At 54.3% G+C, this 18,897-nt stretch overlaps 1 protein-coding gene across 5 annotated transcripts in view; it reads right to left on the reverse strand.

Annotated features, from left to right (window-relative positions):
* The window catches only part of Klhl29 (kelch like family member 29), a 277,679-nt gene that overhangs the window by 3,715 nt on the left and 255,067 nt on the right, over nt 1–18,897 (reverse strand). For 4 of the 5 annotated variants that reach the window (XM_004627461.2, XM_023711012.1, XM_023711015.1 and 1 more), the window contains 7 exons: nt 11,020–11,222; nt 9,424–9,683; nt 7,177–7,375; nt 6,853–7,035; nt 6,471–6,651; nt 716–909; nt 231–375 (listed from right to left, as the gene is read on the reverse strand). In XM_004627461.2, the coding sequence (XP_004627518.1) occupies nt 231–375; nt 716–909; nt 6,471–6,651; nt 6,853–7,035; nt 7,177–7,375; nt 9,424–9,683; nt 11,020–11,222 (1,365 nt within the window). The remainder of the gene's footprint in view (nt 1–230; nt 376–715; nt 910–6,470; nt 6,652–6,852; nt 7,036–7,176; nt 7,376–9,423; nt 9,684–11,019; nt 11,223–18,897) is intronic. The other variant, XM_023711013.1, reaches the window with a different exon arrangement.

Raw genomic sequence — 18,897 nt, forward strand, 5'->3', positions numbered from 1 at the left:
CCCTGCAGGTTTCTGGCAGGTTGTCTGGAGTGAGTGCTGCCCTTACCTCTCACTGCAAGACAATGGCCTTGAAGCCTCCAAGAGCCACTTCATTCCCAGCTGGAGCTGAGGGTGGGGCTCCTGGCCACCAGGCCACACTCTGCTCCAGGGTTGGCACCATTCCTGCAATCACATCTCCCTTGTGTTTTCCCAACCCCTCCCACGGCCCCTAGGGAGCTCCAGCCCCTCACCTGCAGAACTGGCGAGAATGATTCATGTTCGGGCCTGCCTTGATGTTCCCTTTGTCTGGGTCGTAGATTGTGGTGGCTCTGGCATAAGCCCCGCCCAGGATGAACACGAAACCATTGAGTGTGACTGCAGGTGCATACTTGTTGTCTGTGAGGACAGCAGAGCAGGTGGTCAGGGTGTGCAGACTTCGCCTCCTTCCCTTTTCTCTCCAGCACCCCTGCCCCAGGAGCTGGATAGAACTCCGACATGTTGCTCCTGGGCTTGAGGATAGCCAGGGTACGGGTATCCGGAGCTGTGACCAGCTTGCCCTTCTGCATGCGCTAGGCTCCCTGGCTACTCCTAGGCTTAGGTGTACCCTCTGCACACCCCAGACCAGGTCTGTATAAGTCCTGGGCTTAGCCTGGCTCTGGTCTGGGATGTAGAGACTGAGTGAATCACTGAGGTGTGGGCCACACTGGCTGGGTCTGAGGAGACTGACAGTCCTCACCAATCATCGGGGACTCGATGAAACTCCACGTGTTGGTCTGTGGCACATAGGACTGGAGGACGCCTGCAGCTCGGCCTGCCTCATTCACCCCGCCGAACACATAGATCTTGCCGCCACACACAGTGGCTGCTGCCGAGTGCACTGCCTTGGGCAGAGGGGCCACTGCCTCCCACTGATTGGTGATGGTGTCATACCTGTAGGAGAAGGAGTGGGGTCTTGTGAGGGGGCATGGCCACAGACAGAGGCCATATGTTTCTGGTCCGCAGTGTCCCGAGTGGAGGTGATTTCATGTCACCTCCAGGCCTCCTCTTGAGCCTCAGGGTACACTTTTCTGTCCATCTAGTCTGTCAGCCTCTGCCTGCTAGCTTGGCACTCAGGGTGCCCATCCCTGGGCCCACTGGCCCACTCCCTCCAGCTTAGTCCTGCCCTTCCTGCGGCAGCACTCCACCAAGTGCTTGCTGTGCATCAGGCTCTGCACTGGGCCTGGTGAGAGCATGTAAGCCAAGCACCACTCCTGCCCCTGTGGAGCAGTGGCCTAGTGGGAAGACAGCCAACTGAGGCAGGCAGAAACTGATTACTGTGTGGGATGGAAGTTGGTTGGTGCTGAGAGGACCAGGGTGCAGGCAGCAGGCCCCAGCCTGCTCTCATGTGCAGAGTGGGGCTTCCTGGAGAGCAGTACTGGGCTGGGCTCAGAAGTGGGCAGGAGCTAGGAGGTGGGTGAGGGGGGCAGGCGCCAGTGTGCTGTGGAAGAGCACGGCAAGTGAGGGAGTGCTGTGGGCACAGTGGTGCTGGGGAACTAGGAGCGGTTCAGAGAGGCGGGAGGTTGGGGTAGGTCAGGTGGCCATTGTGCCCAGTTCAGAGAATGAGACTTGGGTACGGGGCAGTGGGGCAGTCCTGAAGGTTTAAGCAGGAGGAAGACACACTCAAAGCTGGACTGCAGTGATCACAGTGTCTACAGGATGGAGATGTGTGGGTGTGAGGAGGCTGGGAGGAAGCAGGAAGACTGCTTGGTCAGACTGTCACAGGAAGCTGGAGAAGTGAGATGTGACATGGCTTGGGCCAAAGGATGATGAGTGCATGAGAAAGGAAGACAGGAGATGGGGCTGTGAGGTCCTGTCAATGCTGGGTGCTAAAGCTGAGGTGGGCAGAGCTTTCAGGATGACTCAGGAGATGGCATGGAGCCGGCACTCCTCAGGGACAGGGAACAACGCTGGGTGACTTCAGTTCTAATCAGGAGTTTACAGAGTCTGCTGGGTGTGTGAGTGGGGAGGGCCTTGGGGTCACAGGCATGAAGAAAGAAACTGGAGCTGAGGCACAAACAGGGAGGTGGGGACATTGGACTGTAGACAGCTGGGGGTGCAGGCCACCAAGAGCAGAGCTGAGATACACCCAGGTGGAGCAGCTCGTGGGTCAGACAGCCATTGGCCACTCTCAGAGGTAAAGGGCCTTGGGAGTAGAGGATGGCAAGAGAGGGCATGGAGTCCCAGCAGGTCATGGTGGTCCTGCGATGAAGGTGCTTAAGATGGAAGGGGGGATGCAGAGGCATCTGATGGAGGGGTAGTGGGAGAGCTCCATGGTAGGGGCTGGAGACTTTTTGAAGGAAACTTAGCTATGAAGAGGAGAGGAGGTGTCAGGGGAACACCGATAAATGTTTACCCACCCCCTTCTTGAGGAAAATGGCCTGATACAGCGCTTCTGGGCTGCAGTTCCTCCCTGCTGCCTAATGGCAAGCTGCCAAGAGGGCAATGACTGGGTGAAAGGGGGACACACTGTGGCCACCACTCCCTAGAATCTTCCCTGGCAGCTCAAGAACCATATGGAGCCTCAAGAGCAGAGGGCAGGAAAGCAGACAACTAGGTAGTGATGAGCTGTGGGCATGAATCACCTTAGTTTCTCGTGTTTGTAAGTATATGACTTAACTTTTAGTGAGAACCGTGGTTGACACCTGGCCTGCAGAGCTCCCAAAACGAACAACTGACTCTCATGAGTGAGCAGGAACCAGCTGCAGTGCACCACAGACTTCAATTTAATGGGGGCTTGGGGGTTTCTACACTGGATAAGGGCAGTCAGCCTTCTAGCTCCACATATAGAAGATAGGGGAAAATCATGTCCATACTGAAGATGTAGGAAGTTTTTTCTTATCACTCCCTAAACAATGTAGTGTGAGAGCTATTTACATATCATTTATATTGTATTATGATAATTAATGATAAAGGTGATTTAAAGTATTTAAATGTACAGAAGGGTATGTGTTATTTATATTGCAAATACTATCTTTTTTTTTTTTTTTTTTTTTTTTTTAATAGTAGGGATTGTACCCAGGGCTGTAGCACTAAGCTACATCCCTAGCTCTGTTTAGTTTTTATTTTGAGGCATGGTTTTGCTAAATTGCCCAGTCTGGACTCAAACTTTTGAACCTCTAGCCTCAGTCTCTTAGAGTGTTTGGATTACAGATGTGTTACCACACTCGGCATATGACATTTATATAAGGAACTTGATTAAATTTGGGTTCCTGTGCTCCATGCATATAAGAGATGACTGACTACGACAGAGAGGGAGAGTGGGTGCTGTGGCTTGCACCTGTAATCCCAGAACCCAGGAAGTTGAGGCAGGAGAATTGCTTGAGCCCAGGAGTTCAAGGGTAGCCCAGGAGAGACCTCATCTTTATTTAAAAAGGTAGGGTGGTGCTGATGCTGTAAGCCCCCCACAGATGCAGCAGATGCAACCTGAGTCCAGAGTAGGCAGGAGAGAGGAAGAAAGACAAGGAGAGCACAGGTGTGGGGCACTGGTGGCAGTGCAGAAGGGTGGGAAGCCTCCTGAGTTCTTGGTGATGGCCCCCTTTTCTTTGGGAAGTGGGAGTCACTTGGCCCAAGTAGGGGTGGAGTCTGTGGGAAGCTTCAGAGAGACAGAGAAGGTGGGATTAAGAAAAATACCTGCTCCTGAGAGTGAGGGAGAAGGCTGCCTTGCACACTTAGGACCAGGTAGAGGGTGGAGGTTTCCATGTGTAGTGGGTAGGGCTGCAGGGGGGCGGACAAGGAACTGCAAAGAGTGGTGGAAAAGCTCTGCTGGGCCTTCGGTCTAAGACAAGGTAGCGAAGTGAGAGGACAGAAGTGTGCTGGAACAAGAGCTCCAGACAAGATGGGAAAAGGGCGGAGACAGCTGCTGAGAACAGTCGCACTGGTGCTAAGCAGGCTGGGGCTCCACAGCCCGGGACCCTTGAGGTCTGCCTTTAAGGGACAGCCACATGGCACGAGGAAAGGCTGAAGTCTCTGAGAGGCCAGCAAGGCTGATTCCCTTCAGCTGCAGATGGATGACACGAGGCTAATACGCAGTGGACTTAAGTGTCTTTCTGGACAGTGTCAGAAGTTCAGATATCTGTTTTTTTTTTTTTTTTGGCCACTATGGCAGAGATCCAAAGAGCTTCTGCAGAAGGAGCTGGAGACAGAGGAAGATTATGTGGTTGTTGGTTCTCAGTCTTTTGGTATAATGGCACATTCCTACAAACACAAATTTCCTGAGAGCTTGTTATTCCAGGTGGCTGATTGCCAAGCCACAGGCCCTCCCGTCAGCTCAATCTGTCAGCTTCCTGCTTGAGAAGAATATGCTAATGACATGCAAATGACCCCGCAAAGTGAGGCGCTCTGCTATCATTTATCTAGTAACTACAGCTCCTGCAATATATTACTATAAAATATTAGACCCAGTTATTTATATAATGATATAATACAGGTTTGTCTGCAGCACTGTTGTTTTAATCTATAATTATATAATCTTGCTCTATTCCTGTGATATAGTAATGTAATATAATTATGATGCACCATATATTCCATTCATTATCAATATAATAGCGATTTGGGCCATTAGTGCTTCCTAGGGAACAAAGCGCCCTGATGTCCGTCCCCATTATGCAGACCTTCCTGTCACCCTGAATTCTCCCATTGCCACCATGGGCACAGACATGTACTTACCTACGAGGGCTTTGCTCCTTGGGAAGCAGGGGGGTCTCTATGCCTGACAGATCCTTCAGGGCCAAGGAAGGGCTCTAGGACCCTCTCAGTCCCTGCTGTCCTGGCTTATTCTTCCACCCACCAGGGTTCCTGGGCTTCCCAGCCAGCCAGAAGGCTGAGCCCCCCAGGGCGGCTGGTTCAGGCAACCCCAGAACTGCTCCATGGTCCAGGAGAAGTGGGGTGTGTCTATCTCCTAGTTGCTGTATTTGAGCCTTGAACAAATGCCCACATTTATCAAAAAGGATAAGTTTGTAAAATGAGTAATCAGTGTCTTAGGAGATTAAAAATAGCTGACAAAAGCAAGACAGGATGACAGATCCAGCTCAGTTTACTCCTACATAGAAAATGTCTCCGATTTCACATGTTTATTATTGGGTTACAAATGACTGGAAGCTGCGTCTGGAGGGCTCAGCGCATGCGCGGCCATGCAGCAGGTCACACTGAAGGCCCCCAGCATCGGGCTGGTTCGGGTCCAACAGCAGTATTAATGCCCTCATAATCATGCAGGGATTCCCTATTATCTTTAGATCAATGTTACAATTAAATGTTGTTGCAGAGCCATCTCTGGCTCCAGTTGGGGGAGGTAAAAGCCCACAATGAACATTCAGAGCCTGTCTCACTCTGAAACCATCATTGCTGTAACATTTGTCAAATGTCCAATTAGCCACAGGGTGGGGGGTATAAGCTGAAGAGGATGCGTAGCTTCACAGCAGGAGGATGTGACAAGGGAAAGTGTTTTCTAGTGATGGCTTACTGGGCGGGCCAGGTGGGGAGGAGGGCTCTGGTGACCTTAACTGTGACCAGGTTGTAATAGGGGCCAGGACAGCCTACTTGTCACTCTCTGGGGCACTAACTTCTCCTGAAGCAGCACTGGAGACTTCGAAGGTCGCTGCATCATGAAGCTTCTCCACTGACCTGGGCGACCTAGGTGACCTGGGCAACCCGGGTGAGTTTTCACAGCTCTCCTCAGGCATCCATTCTAGGCAACACCAGCTCCCCTGGCTCAGAGCGAAGGATCTTTGTGTGTCCCCAAGGGCAGAACCAAACCCCAGCCTTTGCCCTAGGGTCTATCTTGACCTAGAGTTGACAATGGCCTTGGGGAGGAAGGAGCCTTGGACTTCTAACAGAGGGTGACTAACATAAGCGGATCTTGGGCTCCTGGGCTTGTATTTTCTTCTGGGGAATTCTAGATGGCCAGATTGTGCCCCCAAATTGCTTAGTTGTGTATGGTGAACCTTCCCTGAATTATCATAGATTTCTGGGATATGGGGGGCTAAGGGAGAAGGGATATCCCTAGTGTGTAACCCTCTGCTTTCAAGGACAAGAAGGCATTGCCCTGGGCATGGCCTGGCATTTTGGCTCTGAGTTCCAGCTTTGCCCCAGTTTGGCAAAGCCTCTGGGCTGCTGCAGGGAAACCTGGCTGCACAGTCCAGCCAGCCCCTCCCATGCCTTATTCTGTGATAGGCTTTTGGGCCTCTGTTTCGTCTGACACTGAAGTGCAGTGCTGACAAGTGTGCCCCCTCTAGTGCCTGGGGAAGGCTGAAGCAGATGTCTCCTGCCTGCCTGTCCATAGCTCACATCCTGTGGTCCCCTCCTGCTGCTATGTTAGAAGAGCCTGGCCTTATGGATTCTGAAATGTCCAGGCAGCAGACACTACAGCCCACTGACACTGGTGCCAGAAGGAGGAGTAACATAATTTCAGCTTTTGGTGACAATGGAAAGAGGCCCAAGCACTGTGGACTCCTCACCTCTCCACGTGGTCCACGTTGCCTGCCACGCCAAGTCCCCCCAAGGTGTAAATCTTCCCATCATAGACAAGACTGTTGTGTCGGCACCGTGGGACCGTCATTCTGGAGACCAGGTTCCAGTTATCGAGCAGGGACATGTAGCACCAGACATCGGCCAACGTCACCCCCGATTCCATCCCACCTGTAGGCAGTTTAGAGGTACAGAGAGCAGACAGGGGCTGAAGAAGGAGCCAAGTGTGGCAGGCCCAGCCCTAGAGTCAGAAGAAGAAGGCTTTCTGCAAAGTAGACATCCTGGTCCTTGGCTTCCTTCAGGCTAGCCACATGAGCAGAGCCCCTTTGGGAAGCCCTGTACCAGTCCCCACCCAGCCCTGAGGGGCCTCACCTGAGAGGTAGATGTTGTCCCCGGCACTCACTACGCTGAAGAACTCGCGGTCATAGAAAGGCAGCGAGGCCAAGGGGTACCACTTGTTGTTCTGCGGGTTCCAGCAGGTGACAGCCACCAGAGAGCGCTGGGTCATCCCTACCATCTGACGACCCCCAACCAAAACGATGACCTCGGCCACACCTGCAGGGACACAGATGGGCACCTTTGGGACACACTCCAACATCATCAACATCTGTGCCTGGCTCCTCTCTGAGGGACCACCCCCAGCTGGGCTGACCCTCAGCACCTGCAACTGGAGGGTTCAGGCCTGTCCCCCAATACCTGCTGAGAGGCGGGGCCGGGTTCGGGGCGTCTGCATCTCCTGGCGGGCATGGGGCAGCATGTGGTAGCGTTTGGCCTCGTTGACCAGGTCCCGACACGCCTCTGAGGACTTGATCAGCTCTTCATTGTCCACGACATTGAGCAGGTAGCTAGGGTGGATGAAGGGCAGGCGGACCACGGCCAGGAGCTCGGCTGCATACTGCGGGGGAAGAAGGACACACACTCAGCCCCCAAGGAAGGAGCCGGGGTGTGAGCTATATCAAGAAGGAAAGGGGTGGCAGCTGCCTACCCCTGGATAATCTGGCCTTGGGTGTTGCTTGGTGTGCAGACACTACCCTTTCTAGCTTGACCTAAGAGGCAAGGCAGGCAGGTGCTTAGGGTGGACCGTCCGCTCATCCCACCAGCACCTCCAGTCCACACACTGCCCAGGTCATGGACTCTGCTCTGTGCCAGGCTGCCTGGGGTGGGTGCAACTGAACCAGAGGACATGAGCCTGAAGAGGTGGTATGGCAGTGACTCAGGAAGGAGGACCCAGAAGAGCTTAGGGACAGCATCTGTGATGTGACTGTGAAGCCTGTGCCTCTCCACTGCCACAAGAGCTTTTGAGATGTTGTCTCCCATGGGCACCCAGATGGTCTTCCCTGTGCTGTAGGCTTTTCATGGGTTGACTTGAATCTCCTCTGCTGTCTGGCAAGCTGTGCTTATCACTCCACGTTGGTGGCACTGAACAAATACCTGGTGACCACTGTTGGCTGTACATTAGATCACTGCTAGGGGCACAGACCAAGGGTCCCCCCTCTCTGACCTCAAGGTGTCCACAGCTTAATGCAAGCAGAAACAGGAGTCTATGTAGGGCTCCCACTGGCACAGGAGTGCCAGGCACCATGGAGCAGACAACTTAACTGGGTGTGGAAGGATGGGCAGAGGAGTGGGAGAGTAGAAGGGAACGGGGCATTTGGGGGAGCTAGATGGGCCTGCTGCTTGTGGATGCAAAAGGGATCATCAGTGTGAGATCAGAGGAGATAGCAGAGCTAGGTCTGGCTGAGCTTCCTTGCTGGCCAAGGACTGTAGCTTCATCTGCAGGATGATATAGGGACTAAATAGGGCTTTAAACAGAGTGGTGACATGATCTGATTTGCTCTTTAGGCAGAGCACTCAGGCTACAGCCTGGAAAATGGATTTGGAGGCAACAATATGGATGGCAGGGAAACCACCAAGGCAGCGATGGCAGTGATCCTGGTAGGATGGGCTGTGGGTGGGGAAAGGCTCACCTAACGGGAAAGAAGAAGGCAGAAATGAGCACAGTGGGTGATGAATGGCCCTAGGGGAGGGACTGTGGCTCTGTCTTGGCCTGAAATAGGGGACCCAGGAAGAGGTGTGGGCTCAGCCTGGTGAGTAGATAGACTTGGGACATTCTGCTAGAAATGCCCACCACATGACTGAAGACAGAGATCTGGAGCACTAGCAGTCACAGGGCATTGTGGTACCACTGTTAATAATTGCCTAACCGAACTTCATTCCACTGCAAAGAACCTGCCCCCCCATTAATCCAAGGGCATCCTCTGCCTTGGCTCAGTGGCCAGGTCAGGGGAGATATCCATGCACCCCACAGCCACCCAGTTCCATTGATCCTAATACCAGTCTGTCCCTCTTGCCCTTGTTCCTCCTTTGCTCTCAGTGAAACATGACAGTCCTCATCCACATCAGTGACCTTGGCTTATTCTGTGATCAGACCTCCTTGATGCTGTTCTTCCTGGTTGAGCCCTTACTTCTGGGCTATCCCCTTTCTCTGTCCTCTGGGCATATCTGGATTCCTCCTGAGAGCTACTTGCAGTAGTACTTCTAGGTTCTTCCCTTCAGAACCATGGCTGCTCCTTTCTAGGCAGGGCTTTGAGCCAAGGCTTCCCGGAGTGAGTTGAACCCAGGGGTTCCCTGTGACTGGAGCCCTGTGACTTGGGCACTTTTCCCTGCAGCCTGAGTCAGCTTGGGTGTTCTTCAAGGTGCAATGGCTGTTTGGAAGGACTCTCTGGTGACTGATGCTCATCCTTAAGCCTTCTTCCTCTCTGTTGTTGAATGTGGCAGAGGCAGGACCAACCTCTTTATTTCTTGTCTACTGGCTCCCACACACTCCCTGTGGGTCAGACAGTCACCCCTGCCTCAAGCACTTTCCTTCATCTCTGCTGCAGACCTCACCACTACAGGGTCCCCCAGACCCAGACAAAAGGGCTGGACACAGGTGTGCCTTACCTGTGCTCGTGATGCAGGGTCTTTCTTGATCCACTTGATGACCGTCTCGTACACTAGCTCCTCGGCCTTGGTGTTGAGGCTGTCATTGGAGACGTAGGCAATGAAGTCATCCTTGGAGATGCTGAGGATCTCCTCCTGGACCGCCACCTCAGGGAAGATCTGCAGCGCGAAGGCCTTGGCCATGTGGTAGAGCTCACTGCACTGCATGGCCTCGGCCATGGCCAGAACGCCCAGACAGTTGCTGGCAGTCAGCTGCTTCTCTGGGGGTGAGAGTGCAGGACCACTGACCCAAGAGCCCTGAAGGGTCACCTCTTGTTCCCATCACCATGGCCAGATTCCCCTCTGAGCGTATCTCCAGCAACCATAGTCCCTATTAGCCCCCTTCCTGTGTCTCTTAGATCCATTTCTCAGGTTCCCCTGTGCCCTTTCTTCTGCTCGTATAGGCCCTGGCAGAAGTACCAGAGCTGTGAGGCATGAGTTGAGTTTCCCTATTTGTGAAGCAAGGGCTGGGAAAGCCTTAGATCCTGGGCCTGGGCCAGGTGTGGGGCTTATGGTGCCTTCTGTGACTCCTACCAAGGCATGCCCGAGCCCTTGGGTTCCCTTAAGTCACATCAGTGATGGCACCCTCATACGCTGTTTATGTGCTGTCTCCCACACCCTGTCCCCTCCCAGATTGACTTCTGGGCACTTTTCCCTGCAGCCTGAGTCAGCTTGGGTGTTCTTCAAGGTGCAATGGCTGTTTGGAAGGACTCTCTGGTGACTGATGCTCATCCTTAAGCCTTCTTCCTCTCTGTTGTTGAATGTGGCAGAGGCAGGACCAACCTCTTTATTTCTTGTCTACTGGCTCCCACACACTCCCTGTGGGTCAGACAGTCACCCCTGCCTCAAGCACTTTCCTTCATCTCTGCTGCAGACCTCACCACTACAGGGTCCCCCAGACCCAGACAAAAGGGCTGGACACAGGTGTGCCTTACCTGCCTCCTGAGATCTGGCTGATGGCTCCTTTAGCTTAGACAGGAGGCCCCCAACTGTCCTCACCTGAGCTGTTCCCACTGGGCCCAATGCCTAGCCTTCTCTCTTTGCATGCTACAACCCAGGTAGTGAGATCTTTATGATGTTTGCCCTTGTCCCTCCCTCTTTGGTCTGGGGGAACCTCTGACACCCAGATTCCAAGCCTGTGCAGCAGGTCTGGGAATCCAAGGGATGGCTCAGATGTCTAGGTGTATCCATGAGTCTGATCAAAATCAGCATTAAGTTTAAAGGGGAACAAGTGTGTGGCTGTGTTGTTTGGGGCTTAGAGGCCAGGACAGGGAGGCCAGACCTCCACAGTTTTTTGGCACAGCCACACAGCCCATTGGTTTTGAAAGGCCTGCCGGGCCCCAGGGATGCTCTTCTACAATGGAGACAGGACTCACTGCCCTCAGGCCATGCCTTTGCCTCAGGTCATCCAAATGCTCCTGTGGAACAGCATGATGTTGGGTTTGGTCTGTTGAGTGGGGACACATTGCCTTCCCCTCTCATCACTACTGGCTTGAGGTTTTTCATAAGTCTGCACTAACCCACCCCAAGGAACACATGAGCCCATAGCAGTCTTACCGAGAAAGGACACACAGACTTTGCAAAATGTGTGGAACTGGAACTTGCTAGCTGCCTCCAGCAGGGTCTTGGCGTTGGCCGAGTCAATAACCAGGGAGCCAGTGTAGACGAACTCTAACAGCAACTCCAACACATCAGCTTGCAGGTTAGACAGCACTAGCTCCAACTTCTCTCGGCCTCCCTGGCTGCCATCCTGCACGGACCTAGGCATAGAAACCAGGGTGTCCTCACCTGCCACCCCCGCATGCTCACAGGGCAAGATCTCCCTGTACACCTCGGTCATGCCCTTCGTTTAGGATTCAAAGGACACAGCAATGACACACCTGAACCTAGTGACCTGACACGGGATCTGAAAGAGAAGAGTCTGACCAGAGGCACCCAAAAGAACAGAAACCCTACTTATCTACTCGGCATGTCCATGCAAAAAAAGATGCAAATCAAAAAGCATGAGCTGTGGATGGGGACGAGGACCAGGACTGGCCTCAAAGGGAAACAATATGCTGTTGGCACTAGGTGGGCCTCTGTAGCCCATTCAGGCCCAGCCCACTGCCTCAGGCTGCAGATGCACCTGGTAAGCCAGGCTCAGGAGGCTCCTGATTGGCTGTCACCCCAGCCAATCCAGAGGCTTCTTTGGAGTGCCCGCTTGAAGACCCGGAAGGACTCCATCCCTACCATTTTCCAAAAGCGTATTGTTTCCTTTTAGGCATGGAAAGGAAGCCCTTCATGACATTGCTTTGAAACTGAAGACGAGACGAGATAGACGGACAGAATGGTTAGAGCTGGGAGGGGGAGGGGAAACAACCAAGGACTTCCGCCACAGACAGCCAGCAGCCATGACCTGGGGCCTGGCCCGGGGCGGGGCCCTCCTGCCACATGGAACACGGGGTCAGAGGTCAGAGTGGCCTGCGTGTAGAGTGTGCATCGGGCTTGTGAACTGGGGGGAGTAGGGGAGGGACACAAATATATCAGTATGTTTATATCTGGTGTCTACAGAAATACAAAACCATTGCAAGGGCTCCTAAGGCCTGGCAGCCTCGCCCTAAAACTGGACCTGGAAGGAAACAGATAAGATGAAGCAAAAACAACGCGATACAGAGGTGTGGCCAGAAGGAAGAACACCCAGAGTGTTAGGCAGGAGGGGACTTCTCAGGGGCCATGGCTGAGGCACCCCATCTAGGCCACTGCCTCTGAGCCAGCTTTCCGAACTGGGCCGGGCCCTGCTCTGTAGCCACCTACTCCCTACTGAGGAGGCCAGTGGTCAAGCCTCTCAGGACTGGTCTCAGGAGTGTACCTGTGGCTGGTGTAGGGGTGGAATAGTGTCTGGTGAGAGGGCAGGCTGGCCACAGAGAGAGAGGCTGGCTGCTGGCTGAGTGGGTGACAGAGCACTGGCAAGGAGCAAGGGACCTGGCCGTCCTGCTTTGCCACTGACAGACGGCAGCCTGGGCCTCTCAGGCCTCCAGCCTCTTCTGCAAAGCAAGAGGATTGAACTAGATAAGGCTTAGAGTTCCATGGAGATTAGTGATGGAGGCTGGAAAATGCCCTTTGCAAGGGACGCTTTTCTACGTGACAGAACCTGCAATTCCACTTGAGCAGCATTCTCTCCTGTCAGGGCCTCTAAGACCCACACACAATCTGGCTGAGGGCACTTTATACTATAACTCTGGTGCCTGAGCCAGCATCCGGGAACCCTCCCAGGGCTGCCACCCTGGACCCTGACCACAGAATGGCCCACCTGACCAGGGGCCCTACGGGACATTCTACTGCCCAGCCCTGTACAAGTGTGGGAGGTGAGACAACAAAGGTATAGACCACACAGGTCTTGGCGCAGGCCTGCCCCACCCAGTGACTCCTAAAGTGACTAAACACACCTGGCCTTCTGCTGTTGGGATGGATTCTCATGCTTGTGTGGCTTTGTTAGATATGAAATAGATCATCATATGCTCACTTGAGGTCACAGAAATATGACTACCCCAGGCCTTTCATCATCATATTCTTCATGCTCTGTGGAGGTCATGCTGGGCCACTGTCCAGCAGGGCTGATGAGGTCAAAGTTGGCTGAGTACCTGTTCTTTCTCCCAAGTCTTCTAGTAGGCTGCCGTCTCCACCACTGGCCAGTCTAGCTATCTCTCATGAGTCCTCAGCCCACAGAGCCCATGCCAGTGAAGAGCTGAGGTGGGACTCTAGGACACCCCCCCAATGCATGCACGCGTGCACACACACACACACATCACAGAAAAACATGTGACCCTGGCTAGTCCAGTGACAAGGACACTGGGCAGATAGTGAGTGCATGTCCAAGTGGTAGCCCTGATGGGATGAGCACGGATGCATTGAGAGATGCTGCCTGTCTCATCCAGAGTCTGGGTCAGCGAAGGGTCCTGGGGGCAGGGAGGCATCTGTGTGACTGAGGAACACTGGGATGATTTGGGACTGCAGGAACTAAAGGGTTTTGCCTGCGCTGTCAAGGTGTGGGAAGCCTGGCCACAGAACGCGCAGCTGCGTCTCTGCTCCCGAGGTGTGGAGGAGGCCACTTTAAATGCCCTGCAGGGAGCACTACAGGTGTCTGGGGCTGGAAGAGCAGAATGTCCTACTTGGCCACAGGAGAACCCTTGGGAGTGTGTGGGAGGCTTTGCTGATAGCTGAGTTCAAGGTCTGGCAGAGGCAAGGCCCCAACAGCGAGGTCTGTGCATCTCCTGGGTGCATAGGTTACTTCTGCATAGGCACTGATACGTAGCCAGGAGTGCCAGGAAGGCTGAGGGAGGCTGGAGGGGACTCCATCCAGTCTCAGGAGTGAACTCGGTGTTCCTTAGGCATCTTCCCTCTGAGTGGAGGTAGCATAGGATCAGAGGTCCCTTGATGGGTAGCACCGATCACCAATACATATTCTCCACAGATGACCATTCTGTCCCTGGCCAGATCTGGTTCATGAGGTCTTAGTGTCCCGCTACACTCAGCCCCATGGGGTGACTTGGGGAAACTTCTGGCTTCCCAGGGATATAGTTTCTGCTCAGCAGTGCCGGGTCTGTGGATAGGTCAGGAATACCTAGGCCCGATCAGTAGGATGTGGGAAGCCCCACTATTACTGGTGAGCTCCTCTGAGTGTTGGTTCCTCCAGAAAGAGACCTCATTCCCCTTTTCCCCCTCTGTGATCAGAGGCTGACATTTTGCATGTTGGCAAAGAGCACTGTCTGAGACGATGGGAGGGAACCAGTAGTGTGTGAGGGACAGGACCGGGCAGGTGAGGACCGTGGTGGGCATCCTGTTCTGCTCTTCTGATGTGATTCCCACCCTGGCCTGTGCCCTCAGCTCCAGGGCATGGACACAGGCACACGGGGCTCACTGGGTCCTGGGCCTTCAGACAGCTCCTGCCCTACCTTTTAAGAAGTGGTTTAGGTCTGGCTCCTGCCATCGTGCCAGCATCAGAGAGGGTGAATCCTCCTCTCGCTGGCTGGTTTTCAAGCCAAACCTGTCTGTTCCACCAGACAGAGATAGGTATGCCTGCTTCTTGGGGGAAGACATGTGGAGTGTGCCTTTTGAAAAGGGCCTGGGGCCACTATCCACCTTCGCTTCTCCATCCTGGCTGGGAATGAGAAGCCCAGGGCCTGGGCAGGGGGCTTTGTGAAAGTCATCATAGGAAACTGCTCATTTCTCCATCTGTTTTCATTCCATATGAAAGGAGCACAGAATCCAAGTGCCACATATATTCAACAGCCTTTGAGCTGGGGATATAGCTCAGTGGCATAAATGCCTGCCTAGCAAGCTCAAGGTCCCAAGTTTGATCTCCAGTACCAAAAACAAACAAAAAACCAGAGAAACAAACACCCTCCCCCCCCCCCCCCCCCCCCCCGCCTCAGCCTTCGAGAGGTGAGGCTTTCATTTTTCAGTTGGAGGGCAGAATGCTAGGTTCATGTCCCTGTTGCTTTGGGTGTGACAAGAGGCAGGCACCTCTGTGTCAACATTTCTCCCACATCCCGACTGAGGGAGTGTGTTGGTGTGTGCTACTGAGGGCCATGGACACGCTGCTACTACTTCTTAAGAACAGCACCCCAGCTCTGATGAGGCTGGCAAGGGAGCGGGCATAACTGCACTGTGGCGATGTCTGCTGTGGGCCCTGGCCATCTCTGGGAGAAGAAGTGAAGGAACTTCTTGGGCTAAAAAGAAAAGCCAGGCAGATCTACATCCTGCTCACTGTGGGTATGAAGGAACTCGCGCTGGGAGGCCACTTCCCAGGGTCTGGGTGCAGGTGGGGGCGGCTGTATACGCCTCTGCAGTCTTGTGAAGGTGCCTCAGCACCTGGTCCTGCAGGCACTGTCCTTTCAGGGACTCAGATGGCCAACGAGGGCTGACTGGGCAGGCCTCTGGCTCCCAGCTTGCCATTGGCTCCTCTCCCAGGGTTCCTGGGCCTCTGGTTCTCCTGCAGGTATGTGCAGGTTTGTGCTGTCTAGGAGAGGGACTCCACACACGCATGCGCACACATGCACACACCCTTTGCAATGCTTTTCCTTGCATCCCTGTTCTTGTGGTCAGTTTGGAGGTTTCACTTCCCTATCTCACCCACATTTTTGTTCTCTGGATGGCAGATGGAGAGTAAGAGCATGAGCTTTGGAATCAGACTTCAGTCTGATCTACTGATCGCTTAAGCTGGTCATGTAAACATTTTGGGCCTCAATTTCCTCATCTGTAAAATGGAGATTAACTACTGGTTTCTTCCAAAGGGTGATGACTCTACAAGGCTCCTGTCAGCCAGGTGCTGCCCTTGTCAAAAGAGGAAGATGATGGAGGACTGGGGAGGGAGCTGCTGGGGCCTCACTGGTGAGGAAAGAACCTAGACATGGATGTGGGGCTGGGGCCAGCAGCAACTGAGCTGAAAGGGGTGCAGGCAGCAGCCAGGAGGCCACACTGATGACAAGCTCTCAGCTCAGCCTCACAGACAGTCTGTCCATGGCACCTCTGGGTGGACCCAGAGCGCCAGGACCCGGCTTCTGCCGCCCTCTGCACCTGCTTTCCACTGTCCTCATTCTTATTCCTGGTGCTGCAGCAACAGAGTTCCTGTGGTGGATTGATCACTCTGCTGTCCTGGGCTCTGGCATACCTCTCCCTCACTTGTCAGCCTGTCAGTTCCTCTTCTCCATCAAAAGAGAAGGGAACCCACCTCATGCCTCTTATGGGTAGTGTGCTCTGTACTCCCCCCCCCCCCCCTTACTCCTCTGCAGTCTGAAGGGGACATCAGACTGCACCACCCCAGAGATCTGTGTAAGCCCTGGGCAGGGGATGCCTATCTGTTTGCCTGGTGGTGAGGGGGTGGGTGACTTTGCTCCTCCTATGTGCACCCTGGGGCTCCAGGGAGGCAGCTACTGAGGATGGGGGGCAGACACTGTCCTCCCAGGGCTCAGTGCAGGGTCACTGTCCTCCCAGAACCTGCAGTGACAGATACATGTCCCAACCAAGGCTGGAGATGGGAAGGGGTGTAGCTTAAGGCTTTAGGTCTGGAGTCCTGGGAGAGTAGAGGAGGTTTCCTGGCATGTGGCTGCTCACTCAGGGCAGGTCAGTGCTGGCCCTACAGGGAGGGCCTGTGACTCTCTTACCTCAGTCGTCCACTGTTCCCTCTGTTTTGAGGACAGGCCCTGGACCAGGTTCCCAGGCTGGGCCCCTTCTTTCTTGCAGGGATATTTTGGGCCTAGAGTCACAGGGGAGAAGGGAACTGCACGTGGGGCGACATCAGTTGCTCCAACCACTGAGAGTGTGGAGTTCTCAGTGATTTTACATGGCTTGAAAGCAACTCATCTTCCTGTAAATACTCTGCTTTCCTGCCTTGAGGCTTTTGTTTGCGAAGACCAGCATGAATGCTAGTGGGGACCCCAGGGCCAGGACACAGGGAATAAAATGGCCCCAAGATAACACAGAGCTTCAGCTGTCCTTGACTTCCGGATGAACTTCCTGCATGCTGAAGGCCCCAGACCTAGACCCTGCCTGGGTTCAGATCCACCCATCTGGTCAGTTACCAGTGTGGGGGACTCGGCCAGTCTCTAAGGCTGCTAAAGTCCAACCTGTCAGCTGCTCCACTGTTCATCTACCCCCAGCTTGTACCTCATGGGTCTATGAGCCTGACCTCCTCCCTCTGAGCCTTTGACCTTTGCCCTTTCATGTCTTCGTGTTTGTCCTTGAGAAACCTCTCCAGGGTGGCTCTGCCCATCCACTGACTGTCACCTTAGGGTGTCAGATCCGATCATCATTTTACCAGGCACCTTCTGGTTTACAGATGAGAAAAAACTAAGTCCTGAGATCATAGGACAAGTGGCAGTCAGGGCTAGATCCAGATCTCCTAGCTTTCAAGGGGGGCCCTTCCATCCTGTGAGTGCCTGGAGCACCCATCCTTCTGTTAGGGCCCTGGAGCTATACCCTGCTGTTGTCCCACATCCAGGAGGGGATCCCCTCCCACTGCTCAGACTAAACCCAGGAGCTCAGGGCTAGCTCTGGTCAGGGTCTGCCTGCTGTAGCTCACATTCCCCTCAGGGGAGGCCACCTGTCCCTGTTCCTGGTACATGTCTGTGTCTGTTCCAGGATCCTCCTTGTCTGGAGAGCTCGTCTCCTCAGCCTGTCCAAGGAGGCTGTCACCTACTAGGGTCCTCTTCTGTGTTGCATAGCAGAGCCGGGTTTCAATAGGAGTTCGAGGCTCCCCTTGGCCACCTTATTCTAGCCTGGGGCTGGGACTGGGGCTCAGCACCACCCAATGCTCTGTACTCAGCCATCTGAGCAAGGCCCAAGGCCCCAGGGGGCTCACCCAGGTGCTGCTCATGGTTGGTTGCAGACATGCCAAGAGTGGCAGCCCCAAAACCTCCCAGGCCCAAGGAAGCCACTGGATGTGTCCCTGCAGCCCGAACCTATGGCTCTACCCCTTGCGCTGGGGCAGAAAGGACCCAAGCACTGGGGCAGGAGAGCCAAGCTGTCCGAAAGATAGGACATCACCAAGAGCCTGCCCCTCCTGCGTTGCTGGGTGGCCCAGCTCTATGCCCAAGGACATCACAGATCGGAAAGGAGATGCCAGTCAGTGTGCCATCCTGAAACAAAACACAGTCGCTCTGGGGTTAGTTGGCAAGTCCAAACACAGCATTGGGAAGCAAGCAGAGGTCCTGTCCTCCCTCTCTGAGCACTGTCCCGGCTCAGCGTCGCCCCGGAGAGGCTGCAAGGCAAAATGAGCAGCAGCATTAATTGGCTGATGGGTGAGAGAAACGTGAGCGTTACCCTGGGCTGGCCCCTGGCTGCCCTCCCTCGCTATGGAGCTAGGAGGTGGCCCTGACTGCTTTGCAAGGGTATGAAGCAGACAACTTGAAAAAAATCAACATAATGGAAAGAAAAACAAAACAAAAACAAAACAAAACAAAAAAAAAAAACCGATGCTCACGCACCATTTAAGACTCATCCAAGTAGAAATAGCCGGGCAGGGCTGGGGCCGGGCGGAGGGAGGACAAAGGCTGAGCCACCGTGTTTAGGACGCTTGGCGTATACTCAGCGCAGTCGGGGCTCCACATACAGGAATGGAGACATGCAGGGTGCGTGAGGCTTGCTATGCATCTCTCCTCTGACTCAGGCCAGGGAAAGGTGGTCCCTGGGGCACCTTGTGCTCCCCCTGCAGGGATGGGCTGGTGGATGTGCTCTCCTTGCATTAATTCACCATCGACAGCAGGGAAGATGGGTGGGTCTGGGGGCCCTGTGCTGGCCTCGAGGGGCAGTGTGTCATGGTCCCTCAGGATGGAGTTTCTGGGCCTCCGCACCTCAGGGAGGCTTTTGAGCCACTGACAGCATGAGGCCTAGGGCGGGGTGGCGGGGTGGCAGGGTGGGTTGTGACCAGCAGGCCGTGTGGGGAGGGCAGTGGCTGCT

The sequence above is a fragment of the Octodon degus genome, unplaced genomic scaffold, assembly GCF_000260255.1.
Source record: "Octodon degus isolate 3935 unplaced genomic scaffold, OctDeg1.0 scaffold00019, whole genome shotgun sequence".
Taxonomy (NCBI): Eukaryota; Metazoa; Chordata; class Mammalia; order Rodentia; family Octodontidae; genus Octodon; species Octodon degus.